The 16,744-nt window shown below is 38.1% G+C and overlaps 1 protein-coding gene across 16 annotated transcripts in view; it reads right to left on the bottom strand.

The window, feature by feature from the left end:
- Positions 1–16,744, bottom strand: part of RPS6KC1 (ribosomal protein S6 kinase C1) — a 344,999-nt gene that overhangs the window by 305,344 nt on the left and 22,911 nt on the right. For 15 of the 16 annotated variants that reach the window (XR_010412288.1, XM_045877211.3, XM_054507978.2 and 12 more), the window contains exon 4: positions 4,252–4,367. Coding sequence is in view for 14 of the 16 variants with exons in the window: in XM_045877211.3 (XP_045733167.2) it covers positions 4,252–4,367 (116 nt within the window). In the remaining 2 variants the exon portion in view is untranslated. Of the gene's footprint in view, positions 1–4,251; positions 4,368–16,744 lie in introns of those variants that run through there. The other variant, XM_045877218.3, reaches the window with a different exon arrangement.

Genomic DNA, 16,744 nt, shown 5'->3' with positions numbered 1-16,744 from the left:
AGAAATAAACCATTACATTTACATTCAATTCATTTTTGAACAACAATGCCAAAGTAATTCAATGGTGGAAAAGATGGCCTTTTCAACAAATAGTGCTGGGACTATTGGATATTTATGTGCCAAAAGATGAATTTAGGTTGTTAACTCACACTGTATACAAAAATTAACTATGGATCATAGACCTAAATGTTAAGACCAAAACTTGTAGAAAAGAACACCGGAGACTTTGGGTTAATCTAGGAGTTCTTGGATACGACAAAAAAAAAAAAGTATGATTCAAAACAAGAAAAAAATTGCTAAATTAGACTTCATCAAAACTAAAAACTTTTGGGGCACCTGGGTGGCTCAGTCGGTTAAGCCTCTGCCTTCGGCTCAGGTCATGATCCCAGGGTCCTGGGATCGAGCCCCGCATCGGGCTCCCTGCTTGGCGGGAAGCCTGCTTCTCCCACTCCCACTCTCCCTGCTTGTGTTCCTGCTCTCGCTATCTCTCTCTCTGTCAGATAAATAAATAAAATCTTAAAAAAAAAAAAAAACAACTTTTGTACTTCCAATGACACCATTAAGAACATGGACAAGCCACAGATTGGGAGAAAAATATTTGCAAAACATATGTGATAAAGGACTTGTATCCAGAATATATTCAGAACTCTTACAACTCAATAATAAGACAACCCAACCAGAACTGGACAGATTTTAACAAACATTTCACCAAAGTATATGAATACGCACATGAAAACAAGCTCAACATCATTAGCCATTAGGAAATGGAAATTAATTAATACTATAGTGAGATATCACTAAACACATACTAGAACAGCTATAAATTGAATTCTTACACAACTGGTGAAATTGTGTAAGAAACAGACCCTTCATACATTACTGGGTAATGTAAAACAGTAGAGTCACTTTAAAGAACAGTTTCTTAAAAACATAAACTTACCATAACACCCAGCAATTCCACTCCTCAGAATCTACCCAAAAGAAATGAAAACATATATCTACACATAGATTTGTACACAAAAATTTGTTGGCAACAGTACTGGACAAAGGGTCAAAAAACTGAAAACAATCCAAATGTCCATCATTTTGTCAATGGATAAACAACATGCAGTATAATCTATGTAAGAGAATACTATTCAGCAACATAAAGGAATAAAATATTGATACACGATAAAATACATACATATATACATACATAACCAGCAAAGAAGATGGCATGGAAATGCACAGATGAAAAAAATTTGGCAATATACTGATAATTTTTTAAGAGGAGTAATGAGTAATGGAGGCTCATTATAGTATTCCTTCTACTCTTGTGTATGTTAAAAAAAATCAAATCAACTGGCAAGGTAGTCATTTGCATGTGGTATCATCATCAGTGTTCCCCCCCAAAACAAACAAACACACAAACAAAAAAACCAAAACCTCTGTTATTGTAGCACACCCTCTGACCCGGCTACCCAAAAACCTCACCTCCATACTTTCATCCACAGTGAGAACTAGAAAGCTAAAAGAGTCACCTACCCAGACTTCTCTGGAGCTAAGGACAGTCCTGTGACCCAGTTCTGGTCTGTAAGATGTAAGAAGGACTACCTCTGGGTAGAATTTCTAGGAAAGCTTTTCAAAATGGCATGCATTCACTCATTCATTTATCAGTCCTTTTCCTTTCACACCCCAAACCAGGGACCTAAGGCTTTGATGACATCACTGAGCTCTGTACCAACCCTGTTCTATCTTCCTCACTCAGCTTCTTGTTGTATGAGACAAACCCCTTTCTTACTTAAGCTAATATGGTAAGCTTTTTTGTTTCTTGCTTGCAGCTAAATAACCCTCAAGGATCCTATTTACTTATCTTTATTTAGAGGCTGACTACCACTGCTGTGATATTACCAAGTCAGTGTCTCTCTCCGGCCCAGCACACTACTTAAGGTATTTCTAATATATTTTCTAAGATTAGCCTGACTTCCCTTAAAGTGCCCAATGCCTGCTTTCTTCTCTTCTCTCATTTCACAAAGCCTAAAAAGTGTCATTCAGCAGCAGTTACAATCAGGAATTCCCAGGTCCAAAAGAAGAATGAACAGGTAACTTATATTTAAATTGTTCAAAGTTGGGGACGCCTGGGTGGCACACTCAGTTAAGCATCGGATTCTTGGTTTCAGCTCAGGTAGTGATCTCAGGGTCGTCAGATCGAGCCCCATGTCAGGCTCCACATTCCAGTGCACTGTCTGCTTAGGGCTGTCTCTCCCTCTCCCTCTGCCCCTCCCACCCACCCTGTACACATGCGCTACCCCTCTCTCAAATAAAGAAACAAATCGATAAAAATAAGTAAATAAATTGTTCAAAGTCTAAGATCTGATTTCTATATTTCTAGACTGATTTTTTTTTTTAAGACCTTGGCATGTGTTAACTTGCATGACTGCCTTTCACAATTTCTATAAAGCCACATCCTTCTTGCTTAATAATGCTGCCTTTTTTAAGATTTATTTATTTGAGGGAGAGCACGTACGTGTGTGAGAGAGAGTAGGGGGAGGGGCAGAGGGAGAGAGAGCATCTCAAGCAGATTCTCCATTGAGCTCTGTGCTCAATGGGGAGCTCGATCTCATGACTCAAGAGATCATGATCTGAGCTGAAATCAAGTCAGATGCTTAACCAACTGAGACACCCAGGCACCCCTAATGCTGCCTTTTTTCTATAAGCATAGACCGCTTGCCACAAAGATAGAGCTGTAAACCAAGAATAACAAAGAACAAATACTGTATCAACTTGATTTGACCTTTTATCCTAAAGATCTGCAGTATGCCATAGCAGAGCCACATTCATCATCTCAGCCTGGTTTACATAGTAATGAAAAATTAAGCGATGAAGTCAATTATTAGAAATCTCACTGGTACTACAAACTTTTCTATTACTATTTGCATTTCTATTAGTGTAAAGTCATAAATTTATACTATCTTTCAAAAGATCAACTTTCTTCAGTAAGTTAAAATAGGTCATAAAAAATAATTTCCTTTTGTAGATCCACTGGCATCAGGAAAATTAAAAATCGCAATACTCATATACTATTCATATACTTCATATGTTCTAACAACTACATTTATACAAATGAGTAGATGTTTAAAGAAAGGAAGTATGGCCCAATCGCCTAGCTTTTTTCTAGAAGTCTAAAGGCAATAGGAAAATTGTGGTCAATAAAGACACTGATACCAACTAACAACCTGCACAAGCTCAATACAAAATAAATTAGAAAATTATTATTTAAAACAATAAAGCACCTGGGTGGCTCAGTTGGTTAAGTGTCCGATTCTTGATTTCAGCCTAGGTCATGATCTCAGGGTCATGAGATGGAGCCCTGCGTCAAGCTCCATGCTGGGTGTGGAGTCGGCTTGGGATTCTCCCTCTCTCTCTCCCTCTGCTCCCCCCAACCCCTGCAGGCACTCTCTCTTTAAATAAATAAATAAATCTTAAAAATAAAATAAAATTATAAAGAGCTCAGAATGAAAACATTTCATGTCAAGAAACAGAAAACATGGGGCGCCTCGGTGGCTCAGTTGTTAAGCATCTGCCTTCAGCTCAGGTCATGATCCCAGGGTCCTGGGATCAAGCCCCGCATCGGGCTCCCTGCTCTGCGGGAAGCCTGCTTCTCCCTCTCCCAGTCCCCCTGCTTGTGTTCCCTCTCCCGCTGTGTCTCTCTCTTTCAAATAAATAAATAAAAATCTTAAAAAAAAAAAAAAAAAGGAACAGAAAACATTAATATCCAATGATTCTGGTCACATAATTTGTACTAGCCTACCTCTCTAAAATTATATCGTGATTATTTTTGCTCTATCTCTTACACAAATTAGTACAATTGTAACGAAGTGAATATGAACTTAGAATGGTTTCTATCCCCAAAAGTCTACCACTGAAAGACACCTCAAAAAGTGAAGGCAACAACTAAAATTTCATGATACTTAAATTTTTTCTAATGTACTTCAATTATGATGGAGTGAACAAGATAATCCTAAGCCTTTTGCATCAACTTTTTAAAAACTACGAATCAAAAATCTTATACATTTCTACACTAAAAACAGAAGATATGTCAAAGACATTGTTGTTTAGCAACCAACTTCTACTTATTTTAGTGAATAATGAAATTCAATAGTAAATGACATTTTCTGTTAAAAAATAAAACAACTTGAATCCCGCTTTACTACAAATTAGAAAACAAAAATATTTAATGAAGTACAAAATATTTCAGAAAGACTATCAAACCTTGAAAAAATCTTCAAGTTGTTTACTGTTATAAAGAACAGGGATATTGGCAGAGAACTGTAGCAAATCTTCAGCACACTGTCTTCTCTCTTCAATAACAGTTTCATCAAATCGTCCTAGAATCAAAGAAGAACCAAGACTTAAGGAAGGAAGGAAGGTTTATGGGAGTTTACGTTCACAGCTCAGACAGCAGCAGCAGGCCTATCACTGCCTTACTACACAGTCCTCTAAAGTCAAGTCTGCACTATCGGAATCAGCGTACTCTCCCCCAAAAAAGACAATAGTGTTTCTGATACAAGAGACAGAGGTGTGAACTGATAAATCAGTGGTGCAGCCCTACTCGAAGGCCTGTCTGTGTAAGAAACATTAACATTTAAGAAGCTGGTGATTTGAAACTCAAGCTAAAAAGAGAATTCTAAAGAACTCAAATGGTTTTCCATAGTAATTTAATACTGTAATTACTCATATAATTTTCCCTTTCCCACTCTTGTTGATTTATAAAGGAGCTGAAGAGAGGAAATTATGAGAACATCTGTATATCAGTGGGGTCAAAAACCTCAGCTTGAAGCCAAAAAGCTTTGAAGCCAAACTCCACATGTGCCGCTGTCAGCGTACGTGACCGCATGCGTGTGAGAAAAAAGACCGTGCGCAAAGCACCAGCGAGCTCTGATTTACAAGGTGATCGAAAGGTGGTTTTCAGAGAATTTTTTTAACGCTATATACAATTTGAATGCTGATAAGGCTTTTTTTTTTTTTTTTAAAGATTTTATTTATTTATTTATTTGACAGAGACAGAGACAGCGAGAGCAGGAACACAAGCAGGGGGAGTGGGAGAGGGAGAAGCAGGCTTCCTGCCGAGCAGGGAGCCCGATGCGGGGCTCGATCCCAGGACCCTGGGATCATGACCTGAGCCGAAGGCAGATGCTTAAGTGACTGAGCCACCCAGGCGCCCCCTGACATTTTAAACATTTTAGACATTTTAAAATACGATCATTTTGTACTCCTCTTAGATCAGATTCCTGGTCGGCATTTGTCTCATGCCATGTAGCACACCAACTGCAATCCACGCTTCAAAAATGCAAAATCAAAAGAGGAGCATCATCCCATAAACATTTTAAGCGGCTTTGCAAAATGTCAACAGAAAACTGAGGCACAAAGAGATTCCTAGTTATATAACCCAGAACAAGAATTCGAAACTGAACCACTAAAAACTCTCAGCTCAATGTGTCTCATGCTTATGGTGAAGTACCTACTTCATGAAAACTAAAAGAAATGGTTTTAGAGTTAGACCTGGTGTAAATCCTAGCTCTATCATTCACCAGCTATGAAATGTTAGGTAATTTCTTCATTTGTAAAATGGAGAAAATGAACAATGTACTTAAGACTCCCAGTTCCACGACAGGCACATAGTTAACACTTAATAAATTAATCATGATGCCTTTGAATGTTCAAGTGTCATTACAGTGTCTAGCATACAGAGCATGCTAATTAAGTCATACCTAACTATAAGAGTGGATGGTGGAAATTTAGAAAAACTTTCAAAAAGAACAGTCTTGGGGCGCCTGGGTGGCTCAGTTGGTTAAGCGACTGCCTTCGGCTCAGGTCATGATCCTGGAGTCCCGGGATCGAGTCCCGCATCGGGCTCCCTGCTCGGCAGGGAGTCTGCTTCTCCCTCTGACCCTCCTCCCTCTCATGCTCTCTGTCTCTCTCTCTCTCTCATTGTCTCTCTCGCAAATAAATAAAATCTTAAAAAAAAAGAAAATAGTCATCTTTCATCAATAAAAAATCTTAACAGTGGTCCATAAACAACCTATTCGGCTTAATGGATGGGTTCCAGAGACAACAGTCCTACAAAATTCCATGCATGTGTCCACAGGTACCTTTTTCTAGGGAACAAGTCTGTAACTTTTACCAGCATCATCAAAGAGCCTGGGGCCCAGTAAAGGTTAACAGGCCAGAGGCAGTCAATTAGAGGATCCCTAACATTCAGGACACTGCTTTATTTATATGTAACAAGCTGCCAGTTGCTAGCCCAGTGTCTGTTTTCACCTTCTTCCTTAGTAAAATAATGCCCAATTTCTAACTGTGGACAAGGCAACCCAGAGAAAAAAAATACTACATTCCCAGCTTGCCTTGCAGTTACATGTGGACATGGATTACATTCTTGCCAAAAACATAAAAACAAAAGTTATATTGTAGCTTCCTAGAAATCTCTTTAAGAGATAGCCTTTTGGGGGCACCTGGGTGGCTTAGTTGGTTAAGCATCTGCCTTCGGCTCAGGTCATGATCCCAGGGTCCTGGGATGGAGCCCCACGTCAGGCTCCCTGCTCAGTCAGCAGGAGCCTGCTTCTCCCTCTCCTCCCCGCTTGTGCTCTCTCACGCTATCTCTGTCACTATCTGTCTCTCTCTCTCAAATAAATAAAATCTCTTAAAAAAAAAAAAAGAGAGAGAGATTGCCTTTCCTTCTTTCTCCTTGTCCCTTTCCAGGAAGGACTGTGACGTGGGAGGTTAAAATGACAGAGCAACAAGACAGGAGCTTGGATTCCTGATCACTGTGGAGCTGCCCTGCCTGGAGCTACCTTCAGATCTGACACCATGAGAAAGAAATCGACTTCTATCTGGTTTTAAGGTTTATCACAAGAAACCAAGCCTAATACCATTACACTATTCCATGTTTCTGTGTTCTGTTTTTCTATTATTTCTCAGTTCATATGTAACAATTCAATTTAACTCAATTCTCCCGATGAGAATCTAAAATGATGTGCTAGCTTACCTATCAACATATTATCTGGAAACAAACTTCCAAGCGCCCCTACCTGTAAAGCAAATTTTCTGGACAACAATCTAAGTTATTCAGTCTTGGGAAAAATCCACTGGCCAAACAGGTTAAAATGACAGCTAATGTCCATTATTCCTTCTCTTGTCTAAATAAGAAATTAAGTATACACTGGTACTTATGATTATAGTCCAATATGTTTATCCTTTAAACAAAATTTAATTCCAGTGCCTGTGAGTTAATATTAATAATTTTGTGAACATATATAACCTCAACAAAAATCCAGAAAATGCACAAAAAAATCATACTATGTTTCAACCCACAACATCACCTGATATTATCTTTAAATGCCATTAACTACTTGTTGAGAAATTTTAATGGAAAACTCACTAATATTTAATGACACCCTAAAAAATCTCATTCAGTAGCTAAAACTAATACATATTAATTTGGAAGCTTCAATCCTAAGTATCATCAGTGATTCATCCCACCTCCCTATTAAGCTAGACTAAAATGCTTAAGCAATGAGTACATCAACTTCTAAAGAGAATAAAACACATCTTTATGCATTTCCATTTCACTAAACTTGGACAAGTGGAGAGGAATTAAAGTATTTTTCAGGGCGCCTGGGTGGCTCAGTTGGTTAAGCGACTGCCTTAGGCTCAGGTCATGATCCTGGGGTCCAGGGACCGAGTCCCGCATCAGGCTCCCTGCTCAACGGGGAGCCTGCTTCTCCCTCTGACCCTACCCCCTCTCATGTGCTCTCTCTCTCTCTCTCTCATTCTCTCTCTCAAATAATAAAATCTTTAAAAAAATTTTTAAAAATAAAATATTTTTCAGAGTGGAGCAAGCACAATCAAAAATTAAGGCTTATGCAGTAAAAGGTTCAATTACACTGAATCCTATCATCAGAACAAGTAGATGAAAGAACATGCTCACTTCTTTGTTCCTAAGATATTTCAGAATAACAACAACAAAAAAGTAGGATTTGTAGCATAAACAAAAGAGAAGCAGATGAATTTTAATCCATAACTATTAGCCTTAATAGATTTAACAAAGCCACCTAGTTTTAATTAAAAAAAAAAAAAGGTAGCAAGATTCAACAGTCATCCTAATTGTAGTCAACACCCTAGTGGCTATTCTACAGTTGCTAGTCCTTTAGTAGCACCTACACCTTGCTCAAAAGCAGCAACACTGAGAAATCATAAATAGGAAATTCTTTATCACTGGTTTAGGTTTCCATTCACAGGGTCAATGTTTATTTTCCTGTGAACAGAGTAAAAATTATAGCTGATTTACAATAGAAAATGCAAAACATATTTTTCGTAAGATTTCTTGTACAGTATTACATATTATATGCTATATTATTTGTGTGTATGTATCTATACTATATATAAGCCAGCCCCTCACTCCCAATGACCCAACAATATTTTCTTTATTAAAAGCTGTGGGAGGAAAAATTAAATTCAAGCATTCTAATTAAGCTGATAAATCATTGGAAATAAAGTCTCTCTCTCTCTGATTTATTAAGCTGCCTTTGGGATTTTTTTTTTTTTTTTTTAAGGTAGAACACCCAGATATCAGAGCTTACAACTTTTTTAAAATTTGAATGTCAATGATCAAAAACTGGCTATATGGAACTAAAAGTTGCCCTTGACCAGTAAGAAACTAGCTAGAAAAGCTTGATGCTGATTCTTAATTGTAGCAAAAATTCATTCAGAGTTAAAACAAAGAGAGGCCAAAGTTTTCGGGTGTGAATTCTTTCCAGTCAACAGCACCAAGAACATACCTCTAAACGAACAAGTTAGATTTATTACTCCTTGCAGCTAGGGAAAATGTACATTATTGGGAACCCTGGGGCATTTCACTAAGAGGGTGTGAGAATGAACTTACAGGATTTGGCTTGTGTTAGGTACTTTTGGGAAAGGTTTAAAGAAATGGGGGCTTTACCCTGGTTCTGATGCTATTGTGGGGATAATTCTATGGTTCTATGAATTCTATCTAATTCTATGATGCTACAATTTTAATAAATCTTACTATGAGGCAAGATGAATGAAGAGAGGCTAAGGCTGTGATTTATATAAAGAAGTGGCAGTCACTCACGGTGGCCAAGATGAAGATATGCTTGATCATTTTTGTGAGTTTAACAACATTCCTGTTTTTGTCTGTGCTCAGACATGATTCCAGAGTGGTCTTGTTTTTGTCTTGATCCAAGGACACAGAGTGGCCTTGTCTAATGTTCCTGTTCTGTGAAACTGCTTACGTTCAACAGGAGAATAACACAGCCTACACGTGAATGCCAGGCCAACTCTAGGAAACACCAAGGTCTAACGAATAGGTAGTGCGAGGCCAGTTCTTTCTTAGCTATCAGGAACTGCTTTTCTCTTTCTCATAGGAAAGCAAAGTGTGATAAAAGATCTAACAAAACAAACAAAACAATGATCTAATCCTGAAAAAGCAATCAGACAGGTGGAGACTTTGAATCCTACAAAACTGTCTTATACACTTTAAAAATGTCATTGTCATGAAAGACAAAAAATGCATAAGGAATACTCTAGATTAACCTAGAGGCATGATCCTAGATCCAAAAACAAACAAACCTAAAAAGGACATTTTTAGAACTACTGAAGAAGTATGAATACGGACTGCATATTTGATATTATTATTTTATCAGGGTTAAATTTCTTGAGAGTGATATGGAATTGTGATTATAGGGAAAATATGAAGCGCAGGGGTGATGTGTCACAATATCTGCAACTTATTCTCAAATGGTTCAGAAAGAAACTGAGAGATACATAGAGAGTTATAAAAAATCCAGCAAATTGTTAACAATCAATGAACCTGAGCCAAAGATATAAAAGTATTTACCACACTATTCTTTTGTGGTGTTTTTCTGTAAACTTAAAAATTTTGCAAATTAAAAAAAAAATTGGAAAAATATAAGTTAGGTGCTCTACTGGTAAGATGTAAAACTGAAGGGGAAAACAACGAACTCAGCCTAAAGGAAACAGAGAAAACCTCCTAGAAGAGGAGACATTTGAAGAGTCTGCAAGGCTAACAAGAAAATTCACAGCGGAGCAGTGCAACGCTGAATTCGGGGACACAAGAGTATGGTTACCTTAGCGGTAACTGAGCAACAGAGGATAGCTGATGGTAGCGGGTATGTGCTAAGCACTGAGACACACTGCGGATGTAATCCACAGAACAGGAAGGTATTATCCATATCTTAACAATAAGAAAACAGACTCAGATGTTAATTTGCACAAGATCACACTGCTAGTAAATCACGGATAGAGGATTTGGGCCTAAAGCCATCAGATTCCAAAAGGCATGTTCTTTTCACTACCCCACTAGACTAGTAACTACATTTTTGATGGTTGTGTCAATTACAATAGGATTCTCTTTTGCTGCTGAGGTTCATATACTAAAAATGTGAGAGCAGTTAAAAAGATAGATGATGAACCCTCAAGTCCCCCCACACAAGCACAGCTGCAGGCTGCAGGGTTCACTGCAGTTATCAAGTATTACAAATGGACTGTACCATTTACTGAGAGAGACAAACTGCTTACTTATCAAGATGAATAAGAAATTTTCATTCTATTATATGTAAGGATATGGAAAAAAGTTGAAGATAATCCATTAGCAATAGCAATAATAGCTACAAATCTCAACCAATTTAGAAACCACTCCCTTTCACCCAGTGACAAGCTTACTGTTTAAGAAGCTGGGTTGTGTATCTCCCAATATTAAAGTTAAAGATACATGGACACAGTTAAATTCCACAGTACAGAAGGTATAAAATAAAAAGTAAAAACATCCCTCCTCCTGCACCCAGAGAAGGTACATACATTATACAAATGTGTGTGGGTGTATCTTCACACAATTATGTATGTCTACTCAAACACAGATGTGAGCTTACTACACCTATTGCTGTGCAACATTTGTTCTTGTGTCTTAAAAATATAGCTTGGAGATCTTACCACACCAGTATATTTCAAAGAGCTAAAGAATTCTATTAATTGGCTAAATTATGGCATATCTATGCAATCAAATAATGAGAAAATGCAGTTTCTGTTCAGTTTTCTTCTATTGAAAATGCTGCAAAGAACACCCATATGTATGTACATTGTGTGCACATATTTGTTTGTGTATGCATTCTCAAAATGTGATCTGCAGACTGCTGAGGGTCCCCGAGGGCCTTGCAAGGGATCAACAAGGTCAAAACCATTTTCATAATAATACTAAGACAGTAGTTCCATTTTCCACTGCATTGACACCTGCACTGATCACCTAAAAGCAATGGCAGTAAAAGTGCAAACCTCTTAGCATGAATCAAGACAATGGCACCAAATTATACTTACTAGCAATCACCATATTTCTGACTGCCATTCACTCATATTAAAAAAAAATTTCAAATCTCAGTTTCACTTCAGAATGTCTTGATGAAGCAATAAAAATTTTTAACTTTATTAAATTTTGACCCTTGAGACCATTTCTTTTCAAAAGTCTGTGGGAAAAAACTATAGCCATTCAGATTTCAGTATCTGGCAGAAACTTACTCAAAAAAAAAAAAAAAAAAAACATAAACAAAGTGAGCCCAACAATTCAAGGAAAACTACCCATTGCATTGTTGTCAGCAATGAAATTCAAGCCATCAAGCTGCTGCGAGCTTGACAGCTTCCCAATACTTAAAATACCTCCTTTAGAGATCTGTGATGATATTTACCATTTTTTGATATTATATAATGAAATAGGTCAACATATGCAAGATCTGCATAACTTGGGGAATGAATATTTTTCACATGACCAATGCATGATGTTATAAGCTCATGCATACGTAAAAAAAATCCATTCAAATTTAAGACAGACTAATGAATTTTTTTTTTCTTAAAGATTTTATTTATTTATTTGATAGAGAGACAGAGAGCACAAGTAGGCAGAGTGGCAGGCAGAGGGAGAGGGAGAAGAAAGCTCTCCAATGAGCAGGGAGCCAGATGCGGGGCTCGATCCCAGGACCCTGGGATCATGACCTGAGCCGAAGGCAGACGCTTAACCGACTGAGCCACCCAGGCGCCCCAAGAATAATGAATTTTAATAAAACAAAGTACCAAAGCTTTGTTGATAAGATTTCGGATTCCATAATGCAACTAAACTTTTAAGAAATTATCACTTACTAAGTTTTGGTGTATCAAAGATGATTATCTTCAATTGTGTGAAAAGCTATTAAAATACTCCTCCCTACATCATCTCTATAATGCTGAATTTTCTTCATATACTTCAATCAAAACAATCTATCACCACAGATTGGATCCACAAGCAGATATGAAAATCTAGCTGTTTTCTCTTAATCCCAGCATTAGAGACTCACAAATGTAAATTAAAACCACTCTTCTTACAATTATTTTTCATAGAAATGTTAATATGTAATACACTTTTTTTTATTTAATACAATATTATTTTTAAATTTCAAATATGGTAAATGTTAAAAGGTACAACTACAACAACAGTTCTTTGAGATGCTCAATAATATTTAAGAGTGTAAAGGAGACTTCTGAGACTAAAATGTCTAACAATCATTGATAAATATTTCTTATGCAGATGTGAGAACAGATGTGTAGTAAAATTTACTGAAAACAGAATTGTTAGGAAAAGGCTTTTTTTTTAAGGAAAAGGTATATTTTAAACTGACCTCCAAAACCTGTGCAAATTTATACTCTTCCTGTTGTACATCTATATTCCCATACTAAGTAAAATCAAACTTTTTAATTTTTGCCTGGAGATTGACTTTCAATGATATCATTGCCTATAATTACTCTGTCTCTTACATTTTAACTCATTCTTTCTTTTTGTTCAACTTATTTTTTAAGCATTTATATGTTGGGCATGGTCCTACATGCTGAAGATACACCCATAAGTAAGAATAAAGCAGTCTCTAATCACGAAGTCGTGTTAAGGACTAAGAGAGAAAGGGGGAGGAAAAGACAGTTAAGTATGAGGGAGGTCTCTTATTTTTAGAATATAAAAGAACACCTTTTGGTGTGCATTTAGAAGCATGATTCTTAAAATTCCTCAGATTAGGGGCACCGTTGGTTAAGCATCTGCCTTCGGCTCAGGTCCTGATTTCAGGGTCCTGGGATCAAGCCCTGCATCAGGGTCCCCACTCAACGGGGAGTCTGCTTCTCTCTCTCCCTCTGCTTCTCCCCCGACCCCCGCCCTCATGCGTGCGCTAATAAATAAAATCTTTAAAAAAAAAAAAACTCCTCAGACTGGTGAATTTTAATTATTTGCATCTTCATAATTAAAATAGAGTGTCACTGGGGTTAACATCCGAAAGAAAGAACTCCTACAACTCAACACCAAAAAAACAAACAATCCAATTAAAAAGTGGGTAGAGGATCTGAATAAGCATATTTCCAAGGAAGACATACAGATGGCCAACAGACACATGAAAAGATGCTCAACATCACTAATTATTAGGAATTGCAAATCAAAACCACAATGAGATATCACCCCACATCTGTCAGAATGAGTAGGCTCAAAGAGATAAGAAATAACAAGTGGGGCGCCTGGGTGGCTCAGTTGGTTAAGCGACTGCCTTCGGCTCAGGTCATGATCCTGGAGTCCCGGGATCGAGTCCCGCATCAGGCTCCCTGCTTGGCAGGGAGCCTGCTTCTTCTGCCTCTGACCCTCCCCCCTCTCATGTGCTCTCTCTCTCTCATTCTCTCTGTCTCAAATAAATAAATTTTAAAAATCTAAAAAAAAAAAAAGAAATAACAAGTGTTGGCAAGGATTTAGAGGAAAAGGAATCCTCTTGCAACTTTTGGTGCAAATGTAAATTGGTGCAATTACTGGAAAACAGAATGGGCGGGTTCTCCAAAACATCAAAAACAGAACTAACAGGGACGCCTGGGTGGCTCAGTCGGTTAAGCGGCTGCCTTCAGCCTAGGGCCATGATCCCAGGGTCCTGGGATTGAGTCCCACATCAGGCCCCTTGCTCAGCAGGGAGCCTGCTTCTCCCTCTCTCTCCCTCTGCTTGTGCTCCGTCAAATAAATAAAATCTTTAAAAAAAAAAAAAAAAAAAAACAGAACTACCATAAGATCCAGCAATTCCACTTCTAGGTATTTATCTGAAGAAAATGAAACCACTAATTTAAAAAGATATATGCATCCCTATGTTTATTTCCATATTATTTACAATAGCCAAGATATGGAAGCCACCTAAGTGCCTATCAATAGATGAATTGATAAAGAAGATGTGGTATATACACACACACATGCACAACAGTCTATTATTCAGCCATAAAAAAGAATGAAAACTTGTTATTTGTGACAACACGGATGGACTAAAGGGTATTATGATAAGTGAAATAAGTCAGAGAAAGACAAATACAGTACGATTTCACTTATCTGTGGAACCTAAAAAACACGAAACAAATGAACAGACAAAACAGAAAGAGATTCATAGATACAGAGAACAAAATGGTGCTTGCCAGAGGGGAAGGAGGCCAGAGTGAAGGGGATAAGGAGATACAAACTTCCAGTTATAAAATAAGTAAGTCACAGGGATGTAAAGTATAACATAGGGAATACAGTCAATAATAATGTAATAACTTTGTATGGTGACAGATGGTAACTAGCCTCACTGTATTGATTTCATAATCTATGTAAATGTTTAATCACTGTGTTGTACGCCTGAAACTCCTATCATATTATATGTCAACTACAGTCAATTTAAAAAAAATCTCAAAAAAAAAAAAGGAGAGTGCCACAAAACTTAAAAACTTGACAGTAAGGATGTCACATCCTAAAGCACTTCCCTTTCAGAACTTTTAGATCATGATGCTCACTTCAGCTAAGTTTCTCAGAAGACAGAGGCTGAATCATCATATCCATAATGCCTATTTTTAAAATGTTTCTTGAATTAAGTGTACCTATAAAATTTCCAGATAATTACGGCTGGACTGGTATTAATCGAAGAAGACTCTATTAACAGCAGCAAAATCATGATCAGAAAAGGTAGTAGTTCAATGGCAAAAAGCAACTACAACTTTAATCAGAAAAAGTGTCACGGAAAAAGGTAAGGAACCATAGATACTGGCTAATAACAATGAACAGAAGGCATCAGAAACGTGAATACCATGGAATGTCTGAGCTCAAAGGCCAAAAGTGACCAAAGATTTACAAGAGTTTATGGATCCCCTAATGCTTCATAGGGGAACAAAATTAATTGATGGTACCATCAAAACTAATGGTTCTATTGCTACTGACCTGTTGTCCGCATTGCTTTTCACCTAAGGAAATACAAATACTTTCCTTTGTAATTATGAACCCAAGATACCTCTTGACATTACTTATATTTCAAGACATCACTATATATCATAAATTGTTAATATTAAGTATTTGTTAAAATTAAAGAATTGTGGGGTGCCTGGGTGGCTCAGTCGTTAAGCACCTGCCTTCGGCTCAGGTCATGGTCCCAGAGTCCTGAGATCGAGCCCCGCACCGGGCTCCCTGCTTGGCGGGAAGCCTGCTTCTCCCTCTCCCACTCCCCCTGCTTGTGTTCCCTCTCTTGCTGTGTCTCTCTGTCAAATAAATAAATAAAATCTTTAAAAAAAAAAAAAAATTAAAGAATTGTAGCAACAAGCTTTTGATGGCCACACTTCATTCTGTCATAAATGCCACTGATGTTACTATACTATTATGTATCTGTTTCTTGTCCCCAGATCTCAAGGATTTGTAAAACATGCAAAATATCCTAAGAAAGGTGTAAAGCTCAGTGAGTTCTGTGGTCCTGCAATCAGCCTGAAGAAATCACTATTCCACATAAACTACAAGCAGGTGGAGATTGGATAATTTCAAATCATCCAAAAGTCTTCCTCAACCAAAGAGAGCATCAGTAGGGTTCGGTCCAGAGACCAAATCCACATAGTAATTTGAAGAAGGAAAGCTTAATATAAATAAAGACTATTAAACAACAGTTAACTTATTAATTCTAAAGACTACCCCAGGGTAAAGGAAAGTACCAAAGGAAGGAACAACCTGGAAGGGGGAACCCCTTGCCCAAAGTTGGGATTGGGATCTTCCTGGAGAAGATGTGTTTGTAGCCACTGAATGGGGGAGAAGTTAGCTGGGTTCCCTAGGCCAGAGCCGGTCCACAGTTGCCAGGAAATCGAGAAAGACCCCTCCAGAGTTCATATGGGACCAGACTAGTGGGCGAGCAACAAGAAAGAATCACAGTGCTGGGAGCCCACTCCCAAGCAAGGTAACACAGGGCCTAGGGTACACAATGTCTGTGTTAAGAAAGCCACAGGAAACAACTTTCTGGGGTAAAGGCAGACCAAGGCTGGCAGATAGGCATGCAGTGTGGCTTGGGCACACAGAATGCGAGAAGTTAGCGGGGTTACCCCAGTCAGAGCTGTTCTATGGTAGGAAAGCCAAAGCTGATGGACAGGAACCTGCAGGCTGGGACTGGTAAGCAGGGAGCTGCAGACAGGAACTGGCACCACAACCTGCTAGAGGGTGACGTACCCCACACACACACACACCATGGGCAGCACAGAGCAACAAGAGCAGGGTACTAGGAAGCTCTGTGCCTCAGTTTGCTGTTAAAATTTTGCGAAGCCATGAATCTAATAGTCGTTAATCAATAACATATCCCGAGCCACCACCCCAAAATATCTGTATCTGGCCTGGCCGGGTGCCTCAAATCATAACCAT

The sequence above is a fragment of the Mirounga angustirostris genome, unplaced genomic scaffold (genome assembly GCF_029215605.1).
Source record: "Mirounga angustirostris isolate CCGP_5_RB_7025 unplaced genomic scaffold, mMirAng1.0.hap1 SCAF_6, whole genome shotgun sequence".
Taxonomy (NCBI): Eukaryota; Metazoa; Chordata; class Mammalia; order Carnivora; family Phocidae; genus Mirounga; species Mirounga angustirostris.
This window is presented reverse-complemented; position numbering and strand designations above follow the sequence as displayed.